Source organism: Pipistrellus hanaki (assembly GCF_964339955.1).
Source record: "Pipistrellus hanaki genome assembly, chromosome: 3".
NCBI classification, from domain to species: domain Eukaryota; kingdom Metazoa; phylum Chordata; class Mammalia; order Chiroptera; family Vespertilionidae; genus Pipistrellus; species Pipistrellus hanaki.
In genome coordinates, this window is record NC_140505.1 from 105900690 (window position 1) to 105914488 (window position 13799).

Genomic DNA, 13799 nt, shown 5'->3' on the forward strand with positions numbered 1-13799 from the left:
TCCCTCTCCTTTCCTCTCTTTCTTTCTCTACAATCAATAAAGACTTTGTTTTTAAAAAAAGAATCTGAGAAAAGGCCAGCCCAAGGTAGACAGACCCCAACTTGGGCTCTCCATGGATAAGAAGAGAGGGTGAAGCTATTGCTCTCTGATGATTACTTCCAGAGTTTATACATACTCCTCTGCATCCTCTAGTAGAGGAACTGCTTCCTGGCTCTCTTTCTCCCACCTACCATCTCTGCCCTACAACTAGAGTAAAGAGATTTAATTGTGAGGACATCCCCAAGTAAATCAATTTCTGAGAACCTACCAAGTACTGGGCAAAGCACTTAAGCAGAGTTCTTAACTGGGGATTCATGGATGGGTGTCAGGGGCCTGTGAACCTCCCCAAAGTAGCACGCAAACTATATGAGTGGGCAGGCAAATTCCTGGGAAGAGAGTCCACAGTTTCTTCATCAAATTCTATAAAAGTGTGTAAGCCACAAAGGTTAGAAAGTGGTTAAAAGTCCCTGCACCAGGATGATAAAAGGGGAAAGAATGCCCAGGTCCAGCACTCTAGAAATTCGCAATCTCATGGAGGAAGACAAACACAGACATAAATAACTCTGATGCAAGGCAGACTTTGATAAGTGCACTAATGGAGGTACAAAAAAAAAAAAAAAAAAAAAAAATGCTGTGAGGGAAGGGAGAGCAGAGTTAATTTCAATAGGACTGTCAATAAGCCACCCTCTCCCCGCATCCTGGTTTCGTTTGGAGATCCAAGTTTATAATGAGGAAAACAGCCAGCCTTGCTTCTCCTCAGGCTCAGCCAGAGCCTCTGGCTAGTACCTTTCTCTGGTGCTCCCAGGGGAGGGGAGGCAGAGTCCATTCCGGCCAGGGAGGTGAAGAAGGGCATTGTTTTCAGGACAATGGGAGGCGATAGGAAGAAGATGCTCATCCTGATACGAGCAATGACCCCGTTCTACATTTTCCCTACATTTTCCCCTCTTCTACTCAGCTCCCATTCTCTGAATTCCTGAGGTACTACCCTGTTTCCCAGAAAATAAAAGTGTCTTATATTAATTTTTCTCCCAAAGTTGTGCTAGGTCTTATTTTCAGGGGATATCTTATCTTTCCATGCCCTAGGTCTTATTTTCAGAGGATGTCTTATTTTCAGGGAAACACCGTAGCAATCCTGACACTCAGTTGGTGCTTAATCCTTAATTGTGTCCTTTATCCCTAAATTACTTTTTTTAGGGAATCCCTTTTCAGAGAGAGCCCTCACTCTCCAAGCTAGTCTTTTCTCTTACCCCTCCATCCAGAAACATTGTGCCATTCCCATATTTCATTTTCTTCCAAAAACTCATCACCATCTAAAATTCTTATCTTCTTTTATGTGTCTATTATCTGTCTTTCCTCATGAAATATAAGCTCATGAAAGTAAAGCCTTTAAGTTACTGGTTCCCTTCTATGTCCCTAATTCCTACAACATTATCTGGCACATCCGAGTGCTCATTAAGTATGTACTGAATGAATAAGTGCCTAGTCCCTATCTCCCAGTCCCTTTGTATCCAAGGTCTAGAGAGGAAAGTGTAAGGAGAAATGAAAGCACTTTTTCCTCCTGAGAACACTTTTGTGATGCTAGGTTTTCAAAATAGCCCTTAATTAAAATGATCATGGCAGAGTGTAGCCAGGGAACCATGTGTGAAACCCAGAATTTGAGTATTCTTTCGCCTCTATGTATATAAACTCCACTGTCTAACTCACTTCTGTCTTTGACAGCTGTTTTCTTCCGACTCAGCTAAGCACTCATCACCCACACTTAGGTCACTGCAGTAGCCACCTGAGTGGCCTATCTCCAAGCCATCCTGCAAACTTCCAACTTAATTTGCCTATAATCATATTCCCTAGGACATAAAAGGTGTTCAATAAACGCCTGAAGAATTAAATCAGTAGATGTAAGACAGCCTGCCTTCTATCATACCAAATCCCTGCTTTAAAAAGTTTGTTTTCTCTCTACCAAGTCCACACTCAGTAGTTTGGCACTCTACACTCCAAGGTGTCACAACCACCTTTTCAACCTCATCTCCTTCATTCTGTGTGAGCCTCTGCAAAACCACATTTGTGTTCCCTAAACTCTTACTTAGCTTCTGCTAGACTCCTCCAATGGAAATATTCACCTTTGATTAGACTTACACACTTAACACACACCAATGATCATAGCCTACTGGAGCTGGAGAAGGCCTTAAAAATTCAAGCAGCCCTAGCCGAGTTGGCTCAGTGGATAGCGTGTCGGCCTGTGGACTCAATGGTCCCGGGTTCGATTCCGGTAAGGGCACATGCCCCGGTTGCGGGCTTGGTCCCCAGTAGGGGGCATGCAGGAGATAGCTGATCAATGATTCTCTCTCATCATGATGTTTCTATCTCTCCCTCTCCCTTCCTGTCTGAAATCAATAAAAATATTTTTTTCAAATTCAAGCAAAAGAACTTCCTTTTGAGAAACACAGCAAAATACTAAGAATTGGTACATATAAAACCTGACATACTTCTCTTTATTTACATAGTTAACCTCTCCATAATGTAAGAGAAATTTTCAGGGGCCAAATAAATTTAGTTGTGAATGTCAGAACAGCAAGCAGATGCTAATACTTTAGCAGCCTCTTAGTTTGGGGCAACTAACAACTTTAGATAATAGATTAAACAAATTCATTTTAAACTACTAAAAACAAAACTATTAAAAACAAAAGAATACAGCATTAAAAACAAAAGAATACAGCATAAACTATTAAAAACAAAAGAATACAGCATTTTAAAAAGAACCAAATTTGAAATAGAACCAAATAAAACTAGTCATTGAATCAAATGAATAAATGGGATAGATGTCTCTCCCTCAATTTCTCTCCCTGATGTTCTCCCGTTTCTTTGTGTCTGTGCAACCTCCCTGCCGCTGCCGGTGGAAGTCTGCCTGACATGTGCTCCTCATCCTCCTGTCCCTTTCCTCAGGACTTCAGCTCAGCTGGAATAAAAAAAAGAAAACCAAGAACTGAGAATATATAGTAAGACTTTGTCCCTGGTTCATGAAGAAATCCTCCATGTCCTCCCTACAGCCCCCCTAAGACTCCCCAAACTGCACCTCAACACCCACCGCCAGTCTCTGACTCAGAGTGGTGGTAAGCAGTTAGGAAATCAGCTGGTTGGTGTGGTGTATGTGTGCCTGCCTGCATGTGTCCATCTGAACCCTGGGTTGGCAGGCAGGGTGGAAAGGAGTGGATCAGAGGATTTGTAAGAAGATCTCAGCAGAAAGGCCTTTAATCTTTGAGGCAACAGCTTGTGTGGAGACCACACTGTGAGAGATGACCTTGGAGAGCAAGTAGCCAGAGGCATGGGAGTGCTGCCGCTCTCCATTCGGGCAACTGAGTCTTGAAAGACCACGGCCAGAATGTCAAAGAAGGACCCACCCCTGAAAGAAGAATCCCATTCCAAAAACATGGGAACTAGAGCCCTCCAGAGAAAAGGATTCTCCACAAGTCAGCCACAAAGATAGGCCTGAAACTGAGATGCCTGCCCAGTGTTCCTGCCTCCAATCCCAGGAATCCTCCGAGGACTAAGAGGCATGCAGCAGAGAGCAAGGCTAGCTTTCCCAACTGCTGAGCTTCTGTGACATGGAACATTCCCCAACTTCTCTCGTTCTCAGCAAAATCCTTGCCTTCTGACCTGCCCTCCCCTCCCTCCCATGCAAATATTTACCTAGAATCAGAAAGGAAGGATGGAAGCAGTGCTGAACATCAAGGAGAAAAGAATGGTTAAAGCATGTGTATTTGGCCCTAGGTGCTTTGGCTCAATGGATAGAGCACCAGCCTGTGGACTGAGGGTCCTGGTTAGATTCCAGTAAAGGGCACATGCCTGGGTTGCAGGCTTGGTCCTGGCCAAGGTTGGGGCACAAGGGAGGCAACCAATCAATGCGTCTCTCTCACATCGATGTTTCTCTCTCTCTGTTTTTCCTCCTCCCTTTCACTCTCTCTAAAAATCAATGGAAAAATATCCTTGAGTGAGGATTAAAAAAAAGGAATGTGTATTTGGTGGCAGGAGCTGACCATGGAAGGCCTGGAGATTGCTAAGAAACTGGGCACAGCTGTGTCTTGGTCTGAGAAATGGAAAAAGTGTTGGCAAAAGGGCTAGTTGAAAAACATATCTATCCATGCCTGCCTGCCCAGCCATTCCCTAATTCCCATCAGCATTCACTGAGCTCCTATTATATGCTACTTTATGCAAATTAGCCAGGACACTATAACGTCACTACTACTGAACATACTATACTGTATGGCGCCTAGCCAGGGCGAGGGACCTCAGGCGGTTCCCCCCACCCCCACCCCCACCCCCACCCCCCTTGGTGCTTGACAGGGGACTTCAGGCTGCACTCCTTGCCTGGTGGGGCTTGACAGGGGACCTCAGGCTGCACCCCTCGCCTGGTGGGGCTTGACAGGGGACCTCAGGCCACGCACACACCCAGGCACCAGGCTGGGGGATCTGAAGCTGCACCCCCTCACCTGGAGGGGCTTGATGGGGGTGGGGCCAGCCGGGTCTGGGTCTCCTGTGTTTTCAAAGTGCGCGCAGGCAGTGGGCAGGGACTTGACTCTAGGTCCCACAGCGTGCCCCCTACTCTGACTGGAGGGAGATTTTCATATACATTTTACTACTTTTCTTTCATCTCTGACACTTCTATCATAAAGAAAGGGCAAATAGCAATATTAAAATATTTCCTCTAATTAATTCCCTTTTATTGTGCATGAATTTCATGCACCAGGCCACTAGTTTAGTTATAAGAAAGGCCCTATAGAGAGGACATTATAACCCTGTTACCCTGATGAAGCACCTGAGGCTTAAAAAGGAAGAAGTACCTTATACAAGGTCTTGCAACTGGTGAGTGTAGAACTTGGATTTGAACCATGCCCTGTCTTCAAATTCCTTAATTTTTTCCAGGAATAATCAATACTTTTTAGCCCACTTAGTTCCCCATTAAAAAAGTAAATGCTCCACAAACATTTTACTTCATTTTAAAATGAGTCACCTCTGCATTCATTCAAGATTTGCAAAGTAAATAAAAATTGAAAAATACACATCACTCAATTTTTAGGGCATTTATATAATATATAAAATCCTTGGTTGCCTGGTATGTCATTTCTACATTCCCATCTGACCTTTCTTTCTCCTTTTCCCATCCTTGGGCCCTCCTCTCAGGTCCTGACACCATGAAGCACAATTCTACAATAACAGCTAGAGTGGGACGAAAGCATAACCTCTGTTCCACACCACAGAACAGTTTAAAAGAAATGGGCAGATGCCAAAACCGGTTTGGCTCAGTGGATAGAGCATCAGCCTGTGGACCGAAAGGTCCTGGGTTCAATTCCAGTCAAGAGCATGTACCTTGGTTGCAGGCACATCCCCAGTGAGGGGTGTGCAAGAGGCAGCTGATCGATGTTTCTCTCTCATGGATGTTTCTAACTCTCTATCCCTCTCTCTTCCTCTCTGTAAAAAATCAATAAAATATATATTTTTTTAAAAAGAAAGAAAGAAATGGGTAGAGGAGGCAGGTAATAGCTCTTCCTTGGGCTTATTTTATGGTCTGTTAGTAAAGGGACGATAAGCCACAGGGTGGGCAGTGGCCACAGACCTTCATGCTCACAGAGTCAGCATGAGTCTGGGGGAATGTAGGGCCCACAGGACAAGCTTGAACTTCCTGGCCTTCCTGGCAAGTTGCCTGGGTTGTTTCATCAGTAATGTCAGTGGTGCCCCAAGGATTACTGAATTTTCCTTGTATTTATGTCATTGCTTAAAATAAAGGTGGCTCAGGCCCCAACATCTGTCAGTAAATTCCAAGTTTTTGATATTCTTTTCATATTCAGAAGGTGGGAATTTATTTTTTAATGTCATTCAAATTTTTCAATATCTAAATAAACTTGACACACAAAAAAAATAATTTTTGACCTTTTTTGCTTTTTTAATGTGCAATTATTTAAGGTATTTCTGGTTATCACTGCTTATTATACTCCATGCCTTCCCCCCACCCCCACCCCCAATCTCTGGTCAGAGTAGTGGGATATAGATGAGTGGTAATATCTCCTTCATACTTTTTTTTTTTTTAAGATCAGGGACATAGTGCTATATACCTTTATATATATATATTTTATTGATTTTTTAGAGAGGGATAGAGAGTTAGAAACATCGATGAGAGAGAAACATCAATCAGATGCCTCCTGCACACCCCTCACTGGGGATGTGCCTGCAACCAAGGTACATGCCCTTGACCAGAATCGAACCTGGGACCTTTCAGTCCGCAGGCTGACACTCTATACACTGAGCCAAACCGGTTTTGGCTCCTTCATACTTTTATGTAAATAATAGCACTTTTGATTTATTTTGTGTCATGGTTTGGTTAAAAAAATTAAAGTGGCTTACAAGGACAGAGAATATAAAGTGACATAAACTAGAAGTAGATGTAGGGGAAACAAAAAATAAAGGGATAGGGATAAAATACCAAAATACAAAATCTTTTTCCCTTTTCCCCAGATGAACCATAAATTGAATTCTGAAGCTTTCTAATGACCAACACAAGGGAGAAGCATCGACCCACACACTGAAGAGTTGTGGGTTCGATTCCTGGTCAAGGTTGCAGGTTCAATCCCGGCCCCCTCGTTGGAGCACATGCAGGAGGCAACCAATCAGTGTCTCTCTCTCTCTCCCTCTTTCTCCCCACCCTCACTCCTCCCTTCTACGCTCTCTAAAAATCAATGGAAAAAATATGCTTGGGTGAGGATTAACAAAAAAAAAAAGGGAGAAGCCTGAGTGGTTTTACAACTTACATAGCCAATAAAAAATTAAAACAAGTCGATTGCTCAAGAGAAGCTAGCTATTTCTAATATTTCTCATATACAGGATAAGCACTGTTTCTCAATCCTGTCCTTGCAGCAGCTCTAATGGAGCATGTCATAGGGCTGTATCTCATAGCATTTAGGTCCTTGGTCTTCCTTTGCCACTTCCAAAGTTAGTGTACCTATGCTATGGTAGTGACTGGAAGGAAGCCCACAGGAGGCTGCTGGGGGGCTGCTAACGTTGTTTCTTCACTGCGGTGCTCATCACACAAGTATGCTCAGTTTGTGGAAATGCATCAAGCTGTACACTTATTGTGCACTTTTCTGTACATATTAGGTACTACAATGAAAAGTTAAAACACACACACATACACACACACACACATATACCAGGGATCATAGGACAATTTGCCCCCTTTTCTAAAAAGTTGGTTAGTAGTTTAAAAAAAAATTTCTTTTTTAAAAAGAACTTTAGCATAAAAAATAAATTATATACTAAAAATCACAAGGTAAAAATAATATTCATTCTCTCTTGTCTCGTGGGTACTTCAAAACACTAAAAGCCACACTTGTTAGAACCTAATTTAAAGATCTATCCACCATACTTTGCTCAGAATATATAACATATTCAGCCCAAACTATTTTCCCCTCTTCCAACAGAGTTTTGCTTATATCACATAACACATAAACATATTAATTGTGGATGACAGGGTTAAAGGAGGATTGTCTGGAAGTGAAAAATGAAAGCCTGGCCTAGTTATATTCATTACCCTTGAATATAAGGGAAAGTGCTCATGGAAAATAAAAGGGTAGATTTTGAGACTGGTGGAACTTTGTAGAAAACTAGACAGTGAGCGGCTAACTCCAAGAACAGCCTCTAGGCCCCATTCCAAAGCAAACTCTGCTATGGCGACTGCGCTGCGCTGCTCCATAAAGCTCGGCACTTGGGGGCAAAACCAGGCTCCGTGGCCTGGAAAATTACTGCAGTGCAACTACCAGCCACTCCTAAAACCAGCACAGGAGTGGTTGCTTCAAAGACCTTGTGCTGGGAACCAATTATAACCACACAGGGCTCCTGAATAACGCTCAGCACAGGGAGCAGCAAGCAGCCCAGCACCACCAGCAGGTGAACGGGGCCTCATCTCAGACCGAGGGGGCCTGGGCGGTGGGCAGGAGAGAGGGCGGCTCTGTGGCTACAATCCTGGGGAACAGGGACTAAAGAGACCAGGGAAAGGAGACGCAACGTCTGGGCTCCTGTTGTCACACGCTGCGTCCCTGGTACACAGGGGTCGATTCAAAGAAAACATTTATAATAAAAAAGCATTAATGGCTTAATTTTTATCCTTTGCATTTGTGCTTTAAGGGTTATTGTTTATATGTATTAGGGTCCCAGGAACAGTAATTCCTAGGTTCTATTCTTAAATTGGTGACTGCTAAAGTATCTGCCGGTGGAAACTAAATTGCCAGGTGCTCAGGAATTCTGAGCCTACCATTTATAAGCAGAAAGTATTTATGTGAGTGCCTAGTATGTGGCTAGATTTGAATACTGACTTGAAGTTACACGCAACAGCTGGGTGACCAGAATGGCAACCTAACAGGTAAGTAGGGCACAGGAACAGGAGCCAGAGGAAAAGAGGACCAGCCCAACCAGGGCAGGGAGAGACAGAGTCCTAGGTCAGAAGGCACACACGGAGCCTTCCTTTCTCCATTCCCTGTGCTCCGAGCTTTAACTCTAAGCCACACCATCCCTGCTCTGCCCACACATCTGTCTCCTTTGTTTCTCCCTCTCTCCCTGCCTGCATCTCAAATTACTGTTTTGCCCCAAGTTACCTCTGTTACTGGGTTTGTATCCTTTCCAAATGGGAATGGCTGTGGTGACCCCAGAGCTGAAGTGTCTGCCTGACATCTGTGGGTGTGGCTCCCCAGCCCACTCAAAGTCAATTAGAAATCACAAGAGCCAACCAGAGAAGTGTGTTATAGATTTAGGACAGTGAGCACCGATTAATTCCTCAGCTTGAGAACACTTTGGGGTTCAGCAGGTAAACCTGGCACTTAGATGGGGATGCACCAGACTCAGCCTTAGGAGATCTAGAAAGAAGCGGGGGCCCGGGGTCATTCAGCCCTGGCTCTGTGCCCAAACACGATCTCTTGGCTCAGGCACCAAGTTGGTCCCAGCAGGTCAATTATAGAGCAAAGAACCTAGAAACCATTTCAGTCCAGACCTCTCCCCTCGGGCAGGGCTTAGCTAACTCAATCTGAACAAATGGGTATAACTAGTTAAAACCTGCCAGAATGGAGTCTTTAACTTCCAATAATGGTCTGCTCCCAGGGCTGCTTTTCAGCCGCTATACACAGGTACAGCTGCACCAGTACAGCTGAGACACTTAAGAACATGTTGGGATACAGTGACTGCCCCAGGCCTTCTGAATGCCCCACTACCACCTTGACCTGTCCCTAGGAAAGCTTTATGACCCAGCAGCTAGCGGGCTAATGCCCGTCTCAGCAAGGGACCTTCAGTGCCCTGTTCAGGCACCATCGTCCCTACTGTTAACTAGGTACTGTTAACTTATTTCACTACTACCCTTGCCTGATCCACTCTACATGGCTAACCTATTCTAACACTTCATCTGCTCTTATCCGTAAGGGCCATTCTTTTTTTTTTTTTTTTTTTTTTTTTTTTTGTATATTTTATTGATTTTGTACAGTGAGGAAGGGAGAGAGACAGAGAGTTAGAAACATCGATGAGAGAGTCATCAATCAGCTGCCTCTTGCACACCCCCTACTGGGGATATGCCCGCAACCAAGGTACATGCCCTTGACCGGAATTGAACCCGGGACCCTTCAGTCCCCAAGCCGACGCTCTATCCATTGAGCCAAACCGGTTTCGGCCGTAAGGGCCATTCTTTAAGGTTGATAGTCAAAGTCTTTCATAATACAGCACCATTCCATAATCTTCTTTCAGATCCTCTGTTCGACACTCCCAAACCCTAACCTTCTCTTGCCTCTGGTTCTTTGTTTACAGTGCTCTTTCTGACTGGAACAGCCTTCTCTTTCTGTGTCCATTAAAACCATACAAACGGCCGAAACCGGTTTGGCTCAGTGGATAGAGCGTCGGTCTGCGGACTGAAAGGTCCCAGGTTCGATTCCGGTCAAGGGCATGTACATTGGTTGCAGGCACATCCCTGGTAGTGGGTGTGCAGGAGGCAGCTGGTCGATGTTTCTCTCATCATCTATGTTTCTAGCTCTCTATCCATCTCCCTTTCTCTCTGTAAAAAATCAATAAAATATATTATAAAAAAAACAATGTACAAACGCCTCAATATCTCCTGCAATGTCACCATTTCCATGAAATTAACTAAAAGAGCTGTGTTCCATTACCAGAAGTGCCACAGCAACATCTACAGTCTACACTTGTAAAACTTAATGACCGTTTCATATTATAATTATTTTTATATGTGCACCCAAACCCCTAGACAATGCTATTGAGAGCACAGAAACCATAACCTTAGTTATCATTATATCTAAGTGATATAGTACAATGCCTTGCTCAAGGTCTGTGCTAAATAAATATTTGCTTAAATGAGTGAGTGAACAGCTCTAATTATTTAGTCCAAGGGACCCATTTTCTATCCGTTAATGATTTTGGTTGCTTTTCTCTGAAGTTACTCCAATTGTGGTTGTATCTTTTTTTACATGTGAAGCCGAAATTGCACATCACCCATATCTGAACTACTGAGCTATTTCCATAAAGATGGAGCAGGAAGCTTGCTCCCCTGTCATTACTTTACCACCCTAGAGTTTGTGACTGCCATCTCTCCACATACTTCTCCCAGCATCAGACTGATGTACCAGTCACACAGGGACAGGCAAATGAAAGGTTCTTTAATGAAGGGTGGCCTTACAGATGACAGGAAAGCTGGTGGTGGAGTGAGCTGGCAGGGAGGTACTGCTAGAGGGAGGAGGCGGGGTGGCTTGCTGAGGAACAGAGCCAAATGGGACTCCAGTTGCTGTGGTCAAGGCCAAGGGTATCCTGGGAGGGGACGTTTTACTACCCTAGTTGCTATAGATTGGCCAGGGAGGGAATGCGAGCCACCCCTTCTTACCTCTCTACTTCCTAATTCTCCCCCCCACCCCCTCACCCACCCCCGCTCTCCCTTCAAAGGAATAGCTCTGAGCTGGGAGTAAGACCTATTAGGAGAAGAGGACTTTGATACAAGATGTCTGGGCTTCTTACAAACAAAATAGGATGGAAGACAAGGAGCCAGAAACCACAACCACTGTGTAAATCTCATTCCAAATGAAAAAAGTAGAACACAATGGGATGGCCAGGGCGAAAAGCCACCCTGTAGAGCAGATGGGTTTCAGGGTTCTTAGTGATCCATCAGTGCGCAGGCTTGGACTCTCCTTAAAAAGGATGGTTAAGGAGCCCTGGAAAATTTGATCAGTGGTTAGAGCATCAGACCAGGAACTAAAGAGTCCTGGTCAAGGGCACTCATGTGCCTCAGTTGCTGGTTCAATCCCCAGCCCCAGTTGGGGTGTGTGTGGGAGGCAACCAATTGATGTGTCTCTTTCACACAATGTTTCTCTCTCTCTCTCTCTCTCTCTCTCTCTCTCTCTCTCTCTCTCATTCTCTCTCTCTCTTCAACCTCCCTTCCACTCTCTCTAAAAATCAATGGGAAAAAATATCTCAAGTGAGGATTTAAAAAAAAAAAATGATGGTTAAGGAAACAGAAAGCCAATTCTGGAATAGGAAGCTGGAACATTTTTCTGGAGAAGAGTCAGTTTGAAAAAGGAAACAAGGAATAAGGAAACCCAGTCAGAGTTAGATTCAACTACAAGGGAAACCAATAAGACCCCGGGATTGATAGCAGAGAGTGAGACAGCCAACAGGAGATAGAGTGTGAGATTCTGATTATGGCAACTGCTTCTGGCCTCTGAGGAGAAAGCACATTTGAGGCAAAGGCACATTGGAGGAGGGGGAGGAAGAAGGGAGGTCTCTGATTTCAGGGTCATGAAATAACTGCCTTCCTCCGTTTTTAATTGTGCAGAGGATCCCATTGGCCATCACATTAATAAAATTGAGAAGAGGCGTCCTGTCCCAGGGAGAAAAGGAGGAGGATCCCTCCAGGGCCTCCTGCGTGCACTTGGCACTGTGAAGAGTCTGGGAGGTAGATTCACTGTCTGTTAGAGGGGGAAGCAGGGCTCAGGGGACGGAAGAACTAGCTACGGGAAGGCAGATTTGGGTCATCAGAAGGAAGCACTCTCCTCTTAGCGCTGTGGAACTGCCTTCCTCATGATGTGTTGATCTCTCTGGCCTGGACATAATCAAGAAGGGGCGATCACATGACCTCAATAATCAGGCTGAAAGAAACCTTGGAGATCATTTGGTCCAACTTCCTCCTTCTACCGAGAAGTTGCCATTTTTTCCCTTGAGTCCCCGACTAGTTAGTGACAAAACCAGAACTGGATCCTGTCTCCCAACTCACAACCAGAATTATTTCAGCTGCCATCCAGTGAGAGAGAGGCTCCACCATAAACACTTCTACCCTGAACCAGCCCAATGACTGAGCTGGTGATTCCTTCTTTTGGCTACAGAAGACAAAGCACCACACCCAACTCTGGGCAAAGAAGCTGACGCAAGGACCTGTCAGAGAATCTTCTCACCAGTAATTTATTTCATCAGGCATTCCTTCAGTTCCTGCAGGTGCAGTGAGAGGAGAAATGTGCCAGAACTCTGAACCTCTGTCCCTTGTGCCTTGGAAGGGAACCTGGAGGATTCCAGTCTCTCCACTCCTTCCAGCCATTATGTTGACCTGTTACAGTCCCTGACTCTTTCAGAGTTTTCCTTGTGAGTTCCAGCAATAGAAAATTGAAAGGCCCCTCAGATAACCAAGCCTATTGTAAAAAGAGAGTCCATTTCCCCTCTATTGTCCTAGGAGGAAACTGAGGCACAGAAAAGGTAGCTTTTGATAAGTTAAAGGCATTAATTGAACTATTGTGCTGTCCATTGTTTCCGTGAGCAAGGTCTGAGGAGTTTGATAAATTCGAGGAGGGCTTCGTTTCAAACACCCAGCTGCAGGGATGGCCATGACTAGGGGAGGAGACGGCTCAACGAGAAGGTGGGAGACGAGGAGGCAGGGGAAGGAGCTAGGTCTAGGAGGAGTGGCTTGGCTTATGGGAAAGGAGAAGGAAAGGTAGCTCTAAGAGGCATTGTTAAAATAAAGAACCGCAGGACATGCACCAGGAGGCGAAATGGAAAGAGCCCTAGAGAAGGCGGGGAGCAAAGTTTGGGCCGCGCAGATCAGAGCGCGCGGCCTTGGGGAGGACGGCCGAGGGCATCCCAGACACAGATCTGCAGCCCGCGCAGACCGCTCGTGTCTCCTCATGGGGACCTGCAAGCCTGGCGCCGCTGGAAGCACCCTAAGGCTCAGCCAGCATCTCCACGGGGAGCCTCTCTCGCCGTCGCCCTAGGATGGGAGAAGCAAGCAGCCTCGAGGATGCCCCGACCCGATGGAGCCCGGCGGCCAGGCCCGGGCTCGGCTCTCCCGCCCCGAGTAGGCAGCGGGGCGGCGCCGAGCACCTGGAGGCAAAAACGAGTCCAAAACCGGATCTGAGGATGAGGCGGGTCTCCCCGGCGCTGGAGCCGGCGGAACTCCCCCTGCCCACCTCCGCGTCCCCTCCCGCCCCCCTCTCCCAAGCTACTCACTCCGGTTCAGGGGGTTCCCGCCGACCTGGGCCGACGCCACCAGTTCCAGATAGAGAGTCCAGAGCCCCACGGACACCACGGCGAGCACCAGCAGCAGCCGGAAGCGCCGCCGCAGCAGCTTGACGGAGCGCAGGAGCAGCAGCAGCAGCGCGGCGCGGCGGCTCCCCATGGCGCGGCGCCCCGGCGGCCGCCGCCAGCCCCAGCCCCCGGCCGGGCCCAGCGCCCCGAGCGCGCGGGGTGCCGGCCCC

General features: G+C 46.1%; 1 protein-coding gene across 1 annotated transcript in view; it reads right to left on the reverse strand.

Moving 5' to 3' along the window:
* Positions 1-13720, reverse strand: part of B4GALNT3 (beta-1,4-N-acetyl-galactosaminyltransferase 3) — a gene marked incomplete at its 5' end in the record, with an annotated part of 96946 nt that extends 83226 nt beyond the window's left edge. The window contains one exon of the mRNA XM_084878240.1: positions 13552-13720. Coding sequence (XP_084734366.1) covers positions 13552-13720 — 169 coding nt within the window. The remainder of the gene's footprint in view (positions 1-13551) is intronic.
* Positions 13721-13799: the final 79 nt, after the last annotated feature.